The sequence below is a fragment of the Musa acuminata genome, chromosome BXJ3-9, assembly GCF_036884655.1.
Source record: "Musa acuminata AAA Group cultivar baxijiao chromosome BXJ3-9, Cavendish_Baxijiao_AAA, whole genome shotgun sequence".
NCBI lineage: Eukaryota > Viridiplantae > Streptophyta > Magnoliopsida > Zingiberales > Musaceae > Musa > Musa acuminata.
In genome coordinates, this window is record NC_088357.1 from 43,169,498 (window position 1) to 43,177,500 (window position 8,003).

The following is an 8,003-nucleotide window of genomic DNA, read 5'->3' on the forward strand; positions in this document are numbered from 1 at the left end:
CCCAGGAAGAAGTTTATGGCTACATGAACTCTGTATTATCATCTTTCTTGTTCTGCTCCATGCCTGACCTAATCCTAGGATAGATATGCTTCTTCTGTCAGTTATAAGTTCTCTGCACTGACGACCATTTCCTGTGGAATGAAGAAGTAGGCATTGAAGAACTTCCTAAATACATACAGTCTTGCTGTCGTTCTGTTCAGCATTGATCATGGCATGATCACCAGTCCTTGCAGAGAGATCAAACCAACATGTTCTAGCATTTAATTACGCAAAAAAGAAAGTTTGTTCGTAACTCAAATCAAACCTTCTGTCACAAGATCACAATCACGGGTACAATACAAGAAAAGCCATCACAGCAATACACATCTCACACAAACGTCACTATAACCGGAAGAACAATACACCAAAGCAAATTGAGCTGTGTGAGTGTTCGGGCTTTCCAGGATTCTGCAGCCTCAGCATCGATCATGATGTCGAATTTGCAGGTAGAGGTCGATGGATCCTTCTCGGTGACGGTCGCCAAGCCCGAGAACCCGCAGGCCCTGTTGTCCTGGTCGTTCTTCTGGTAGTAGCTGTTGAACGCATACGAGATGTTTCCCTGCGCATCCAGATCGCTGCACGCCGTCTTGTATCCGAGGCTGGAGCAGTCTGCGTTCTCGCAAGCGTAGCTGACGCTCGGCGCGATCTCGGCGTCGTCGAGGCTCACCGAAGGCTTCAGCACGCACCACTTCCTCTCCAAGTACTTGATGTTCTTCGCCCCGACGAGTGAACTGGAATTCGCCGCCGCCGCCGCTTCTGTTGTGATGCGGAGATCGAGCTCGTACTTTGGGCTGCCGTCGTAGGCGAACACGCCCCAGTGCCTCTCGAAGTTCCCCGGCTGGATGCTCTTCTCGTCCTCGTCGACCAAGCTGAAGAGGTACGCGTCGATCGGCCCGGGTCTCAGCGGCGTGCCGTTGCCACTCGAGACATGGTTCATGAAGCCCTGGTTGAATCGCTGCGCGAGCTGCTGGTTCGCGTTCATGTTCCCGTCCGTCGGCCACCCGATCTCGCCCACGATGATGGAGACGTTCCCGAAGCCGTTCCTCTGCAGCGCCGCCACGAGGGTGTCATGGTTGGCGTCGAACACGTTAGTGTAGGTGAACGAGCCGTCGACGATGGGGGAGGAGTAGCCGTCGAAGAAGGCGTAGTCCACGGGGAAGTTGGGGTCCTCGTAGAGGCTGATGAAGGGGTAGATGTTGGCGGTGAAGGGAGCGCCATTGTCGCTGAGGAACTTGACGATGGACAGCATGAGGTCATGTATGTTGGAGCGGAAGTCACCATCGGAGGGCTTGCCGGTCACCGATCGGTAGACGTCGGCATTGAGGGGGACGGTGGTCTTGACCTGGTTGCTCAGCCCAACCGCGTCGAGAGCCGCTTGGATGTTCTGCAGCGCCGGATACGTAGTCTGCAGAAAGCTCCCGTTGTAGGTCTCCAAGAACGGCTCGTTGCCGACTGCAACAAACCTGATGCATGAAGCCGAGAGGAAGATACCGTCAACGAAAGCTAACCAAGGAAGAGCTTTGGATCATGTCATGATCGACCTGATATCAACTCCATCATGAACGTAATCCGAGACGTTCTTCGCCACCCACCGCTCCGCCGCCTTGTGGTCGGAGGCGAGGGAGGCGAGCATATCGTTGGGGATCCCGACCATCACCTGAATCCCACTGTTGGCAAGGGCGCTCAGCACGCGGTCGTCGGCGTCGAACAGCTTCGCCTTCTGGATTCCGTTGTCCTTGAGCAGCTGCACCACCGTGCTCGGCGGCAGCGGGTGGCTCGCCTGCGTCCCCCAGTTGGCGCCAATCCCACGCGCGCATCCCACCACGCAAAGCCATGACATCACCACGAGAAGCTCCGACGAACACCCCATCTTCTTCGCCCAGCGCTCAGAACCGCAACGAGCTCCGAGCTAAGAGTAAGATTCCAAACCAGTGGTGTTCAGATAACTGAACAAAGACGAGCTCTGCATGACAATCAAGGATCATGATGATGCTGCAAAAGAAGCAATTAAACTGTACTGGATCAACTTTGGAGACTAGAGAAAAAGAGTGGTTGGAAGTTGTAAGGTTTTCTGTGAGCGACTGTGGGATGAATGAAGACGGAGAAGGGGACAGAAAAAAGGAAAGCGTGAAAGCAGCAGGGTCACCTACAGGAGGAGAGGAATGGCTTAAGGAAGAAGAAGAAGCTAAGGATCGTGTTCTGGAGTGAGAGAAGAGCTCAAGTATCTGATACATATGCTCAATAATAGGCCAACATAAATAATAATTCTCCCCCACTCACAAGAGAGGTCAAAGGTGAGGTGGTGGAATCAAAATTACTGGGAAGTATCAACAGGGGATTCCATTCCTTGGATTGAATGTACTCCACACACTTCTGAGCTTCATCTAAAATCCTCTCGATCTCGGAATCTGTCATCAGTTCTGATTACTATTTAGAAAAGGAAAGTTTAATTTGGATAATAATTTCACCCTTTAAACACTATCATAAGAGCTTCTTCTGTAAGAAAATAAGTTGACTATCATGTTAGTCCATTGCAGCTCAGGCAACTCAACTATCATGTTTACCTCCAAATAGAGCATCTGACATCAACAAGTATGGTGTGTGCATCAACATCTCACAGTTTGAGAGGAAGGGGGAGCAAGTGGAAAGAAGCTTCTCAAAGATGAGAGATTGTGGTGCTAATGAAGAAGAAGATGGTCCTAGGGCATGATTGATCCCTTGTGCTTATCAAGCTGTGTTGACAAAAACCAAAAGAGGCATGAAATATCAACATGTTATGACGCAGGGCATTTAATGGTGTCACATCTCAGTGATAAACCCAACAAGTCTAGTTTAGGATCAGATCCCAATGCATACGTGCCTCATGACAGGCCACAAGAACTAGTATTGCACCTAAAATTGACATACTAACATGATCGAACCAAAAAAAGGGTAACATGAAATGGACAGAAAAATATAATGCAAAAAGCAATGCGTACCAAAATATATTTAATCCATCGGAACCAGCATTAATCCATAAAGGATGATAGTGTGTGTGAGACTCTCTAAGAAGCATTAAATGTTATCTAGGCAAGCAAGGAGAGAAGCTCATGGCAGTGAACCATTAAATGACATTTTTCAGAATAAAAAGAAATTAGCTGATAATTTAACGAAGGCAAAAACTATACTTGAATTTTTATATCATGGTCTTGTGGATGCATTTATTGCCATCCCTAGAAAAGAAAAGCAAGATAAAGGTAAGGATTAAGAGGAACCATTCTACTCATAATTTACTTCACGCATTCATGAATTAGCCTGCATGAGCAGTGGCTCTGAGCTATAATCCCTGTCACATCAGTTTCTAATAAGCAACTTAAATATTTAGTACAACATTATAGGCAGATCGAATCACCATTGAGCTATATAACAATCATGTTAATGAAACTTTTTTGGTTGTTTCTCCACCACTTTTTACACCAATCTTGATTGAATCACAGCATTTTCAATAAACATATTCACACCATTTTATATGATTTTTTGTTCATTTTATGCACTATTGAAACTAAATTTAATTATTCTCAGATGAAAATAATAAGTAGAAATTTTTTGCGAGTATAGATGGCACCAATTTCGTGGCACTGTGAACTCCTTGCTATTGCTCCTATCACAGAAACAAAAAATTCCATCAATATATATAGGGTTATCGGCTACATAAAACAACTTGAAGAAACAAAACAAAGTTCAGAGAAAGAGGACCTACAATCATGAGGGTTTTGCTTCAGCTTCTATCGGTTGTCCCTTGACTTCCGCTTGCAAATATCATAAATATAAGTTTCGGATTTAGTGATTGAATGTTCTTCCAAAGAGATAATTTGTAATTACAAAGCATCTGGTTCAGCTTCACTTGTATAAACACTCTGATGATGATGATGATAATTTGTATTTCTTTCTCATGGAAATGTAAACAATAAAAGAACAGTAGCCACAATTTCTTTTGCCTCGAGCATATATTATATATATATATAAAACTCTTGCATCTAGATTTTTTTCTATCTTAATAACCTGGAAAAAAACAACACAGTAAACTAAAAGGGAAAACTTATCACAGTGCATGAGGCAACACTTAGCCTAGGGAATCGCAGAGGAGCTCGAAGAAGCATCCTGTTTCTTCATAAGCGATATATCTTCAAGAGATGCAGAGTCATGATGCCCACAAATGAACCCAGACTCTGATTCCGTCTCCTTATAGCGAGCCCAAGTGACCAAGTATAAGCCAATAATGATCAAAATCCCCCCGACGATGCTGTACGGCACAAATGACAACATGTGACATATGAGATTTTGTTAAAAGTCCGAAATATAATTTCAGCATGGGTGATTTATCATCATATATTGAAAACAATATATAAAAAGGTGGACTCTCCAACTTTATTTCCAAATAAAATCCTCCACGGGCATACCTTGAGCAACCACTTTATGCTACTTAGCACAAATGATAATAACTAATATATCAAATTTCCATATAAAAGGTCCATATATATTTTAGCATGGATGCATCAAGAAGGCAATGATGTTGTAGTTGATGCAGAAATCACAAGCAACCATACTAAACAACCAAAAAATGATACTTTTGAGTGAACAAAATTTTGAACAAATGCACATTAACAAAGCTGAGAAGATGATAGAGTAAAAGAAAGCAAGACATTATGTTAGGAATATAGACTGGAACAGAACCTTCCAAGATAAATGGCGCTTCCAAGGAAAATCATTGACAATAAAGTGGATGATGCCGGCTGAAGAGGATTGTATAGGGATATCATTGAAGGTCCTAGAATTTTATTGGACCATGTCATTATCCCATAGTTGATAGCAGATGCAACAATTCCCTGAAAAAAAAAGTGAGTTAATTTGCTTTATTAACAAGTTGTATGGAAAATATAGTTTGAATGCTTTGGATATAACTGGCAGCAAACACCATTAGAAAATGGTTCAGTCATGAACATTGTGGTTGCTTGTTCAAAGTGCCACATAAAACATAACAAGATCAAGCAACAAACTGACCTACGAGACATGAACTGGTAAAAAACAAAGATCAGTGTGCAATTGTTTTCATGAAGACGAGAAGAGACAACAGGCAATTTACTTTCACTTAGAAGAAAGACCTGGTAAATACAAACGTCATGTGTCATCTTTCTACTTTTACTATTCCTCAAAATGTGACCATGAAGACGGGGTAAGCTGACTACTAAATTCTCTTTGAACGGGAAGACAGAGTGCTGGACCTTTATTGCATGAAAAAGAGTACATGAACGAAAAAAATTACTGGCCTGGAAGAGATCAATCTCAAGGACATGAATCAAACCCCTACTAGGAATATGAAAGTCGAAATTCAAGGGTCTTAAATGTTGTGAGCCAATCTAATCCTACAAAAATATATTACAAAATTCAAACCAAGAAAGCACGATTAGCAGATGCCTTCAGAGATGGAACTGAACTGAAAACTAATGTTGACAATGTTAAATACACTTGTTCACCAACAAATATTTTAGTTGGTGATTATACCTTTGCAGGTTCGATTTCCTCAAGTTGTCTAAACATGTTTGGAGGAAAGGATTATGCATGTTCAAATAAACAATTTTCAAAAAGATGATATGATCTTAATCAGTGATTTAAAAAGTGCTAGGCGCCAAAAGGCAGGTCCAAAAACGCCCGAGGTGCTAGGCGCTCGCCCGAGCGAAACGAGGTTCTAAAATAGAAAAATATATAATATAATTAATAAATATAATTATTTAAAATTTTAAATAAAAATATGCTATTAAATTAAGAAAATCTAAGATACAAAATCAAAATAATATATTATTAATCTAATAAATACAAATACTATTATTAGTATACTGTTAACAGTATACAGAAGGAGAAGAAGGACGAGGAGTGTAAGGAGGTGCTGACTGAGAAAAGAGAAAGCGGCAGCGGGAGCGGCGAGCAGCGACAGCGGCAGCAGGAGCGACGAGCGGCGACAGCGGTAACGGTAGCGAGCAACGACAACGGCGAGCAACGGGAGCAAGAGCGGCAGCGACAATGAGCAGGGTTAGGGTTGGGCAACGACAGCTGATATCGGTTATAGTTGGTTCGATTAAACCAACTAAAGCACCAAGACCGAACCAGGCCTAAAATCCTGGTTCGGTCGCCAGGTTTAACCCAGGCGCTCGCCCGAAGCGCCCAGCGCTTGGGCTCAGGCCTCGTTGAAGCGCGTCGCCTGGAAGTGAAGCGAGGCGCTCTGGCCTCGTCTCGCCTCGCCCGAGCGCCTAGGCGAGCGCTGCGCCTTTTTAAATCACTGATCTTAATGGAAGAACATGATATATAATTGCCAGGTTTTAATGCTAGAAAAGCTGAATAATGTAATAGGCTATACAACAGCACTAGATTAGAAATGGGACTTACGAGCACCTAAATAATTTGGAGAGATTGCTAAATTGTCCTTATCAGGATTGCCAGTGTCAGTCTACACCAGGTTTCAGCTGATCGGCAGACTGTGTCAATATGACTGGAATTTCAAATTTTCCCGTCATACCAACACATGATGCTGCTAAACGAGGGATAAAGAAAATTGCTAGAATGCCTACTCTCTTCTTCGCTCCTCGTCTCCCGTCATACCTTTTCTTGGGCTTCTCTTCGAACTTTAAGAGTCTGGAAATAATATATCAAATGGAAACAGGAAAAACATTTCAACCAAAATTTTATAATTAAATTATCTAAGCTTCAATTGGCCTCACCATGGAACTAAATTGATTTCTACCAGGAATATAAAATCTTTAAAGGTATACTTGTGGAAAAGGTTGACGCATCAAGAACATAACGAGTCAGTTGTAGGTGCATGAAATGAGCAATTGCTGAAAATCAGAGCAAGCAAGAAATACTTGATAAGCCAAGATTGGAAAGCTTTTACACAGACAAAATCAGAAAGTGTGGCTTACAGCATATAAGACAGCAATTATCTCCGGTGGGGTCAACATCCATTCTGTATAATCACTGGTATTAAATATCCCAGCCAATACCATCAATAAAGCCCCAAAGAAGTAAGAGTACGCTGTCAAAGACAAACTGGCAGGATATTTTCTCAACACTGGAGCCTGAAAGAGATAACAAAGCAAACAAAAAAACACCACATGTAAAAAAACATAAATTGTAAGATGCAAGGGAAAACAAATCACTATCATTGCTACAGAAGACTGCCAAATAACCAATAAGCTGAACTCAAGTAGTTGCAGTTTTATATCACTTATGTGTTCCAAGTTTCTGTATAATTCAGTTAGATCATCTTCGAATTTTCTTCTTTTGCAAATTTAAAAGAGGTGAAGAAAAGTAGTTAAAATCAGCAAGGAGCTATTCAGTTCAAGAAAAAAACATAATCATAAAACTTGAACCTTGCATCTTTTGAAATACTTTCATGAATCATTAAGGAAAAAATTGATGCCTCTTGTGTATGTTCATTATAATTCCTTTACTGCCCATCTTATTAATGACAAATGCTGAAACCTAGTGTCTGGATTCCAGTGTGAGGATTGATAAGATTCTTCAAGTACCTGTAAAACAAAATAAGCAGCCATGCAGAAGCAGTTCCCTATCAAGCACAGGACACCGATGTGCCACTTCTCAAGCCCAAATCCAAGAGGACCAGATGTTAACCACCCAATTGGTTCAGGCTGAGGCTTCATGCCTACTGCATTATGATAAGACATATCATAAACAATGGATCCAACTATAGCTGGACCTTGGTAAAGAACCATTAGTATTGCACCAGAGACACAGACAAGTGTCCCTACAACCTTCATGCGACCTTCACTTGCACCCAAGTCTATTGTCTCAATGCTGTAACCATTAAACATCAAAATATATATAGACAAGTATAAGGTCAAGTAGATACTAAGTAAAATTAAACAAAAGCAAAAGCAAATTACCCCAATACTACAGACAAGATGAATGTA

At 41.9% G+C, this 8,003-nt stretch overlaps 2 protein-coding genes across 5 annotated transcripts in view; both read right to left on the reverse strand.

Moving 5' to 3' along the window:
• Window positions 1–238: 238 nt before the first annotated feature.
• On the reverse strand, window positions 239–3,919 carry LOC135649634 (glucan endo-1,3-beta-glucosidase 6-like). 4 transcript variants are annotated; one of them, XM_065168207.1, is made up of 5 exons: window positions 3,779–3,919; window positions 2,604–3,679; window positions 2,320–2,447; window positions 1,581–1,948; window positions 239–1,502 (listed from the first exon to the last, which is right to left on the reverse strand). In XM_065168207.1, the coding sequence occupies exons 2-5, from the start codon at window positions 2,650–2,652 to the stop codon at window positions 368–370; spliced, it is 1,680 nt and encodes a 559-aa protein (XP_065024279.1). In that variant the 5' UTR covers window positions 2,653–3,679; window positions 3,779–3,919; the 3' UTR covers window positions 239–367. The 4 variants fall into 4 exon arrangements, with proteins under 4 accessions (XP_065024279.1, XP_065024280.1, XP_065024282.1 ...); XM_065168208.1 differs by lacking the exon at window positions 2,320–2,447; XM_065168210.1 differs by lacking the exons at window positions 2,604–3,679; window positions 3,779–3,919 and having other exon boundaries at window positions 1,581–2,002; window positions 2,320–2,416.
• A 23-nt stretch (window positions 3,920–3,942) lies between these two features.
• LOC135649635 (WAT1-related protein At4g19185-like) overlaps window positions 3,943–8,003 on the reverse strand; it is a 6,442-nt gene continuing 2,381 nt past the window's right edge. The window contains exons 3-7 of the mRNA XM_065168211.1: window positions 7,977–8,003; window positions 7,602–7,887; window positions 6,993–7,148; window positions 4,753–4,904; window positions 3,943–4,321 (exon numbers count right to left, since the gene is read on the reverse strand). The exon at window positions 7,977–8,003 is cut by the window's right edge and continues 90 nt beyond it. Of these exons, the coding sequence (XP_065024283.1) occupies window positions 4,147–4,321; window positions 4,753–4,904; window positions 6,993–7,148; window positions 7,602–7,887; window positions 7,977–8,003 (796 nt within the window). The 3' untranslated portion in view covers window positions 3,943–4,146. The remainder of the gene's footprint in view (window positions 4,322–4,752; window positions 4,905–6,992; window positions 7,149–7,601; window positions 7,888–7,976) is intronic.

Bases quoted from the DNA above. Each gene is read 5' to 3' on its own strand.
- LOC135649634 (XM_065168207.1), bottom strand. From the start codon at position 2,652: ATGTTGATGCACACACCATACTTGTTGATGTCAGATGCTCTATTTGGA. The intron at 1,949-2,319 runs GTGAGTGGGGGA...TCTTACTCTTAG, and splicing joins CCTCACCTTTGACCTCTCTT to CTCGGAGCTCGTTGCGGTTC. The intron at 1,503-1,580 runs GTCGATCATGAC...TTCATGCATCAG, and splicing joins CATGATGGAGTTGATATCAG to GTTTGTTGCAGTCGGCAACG.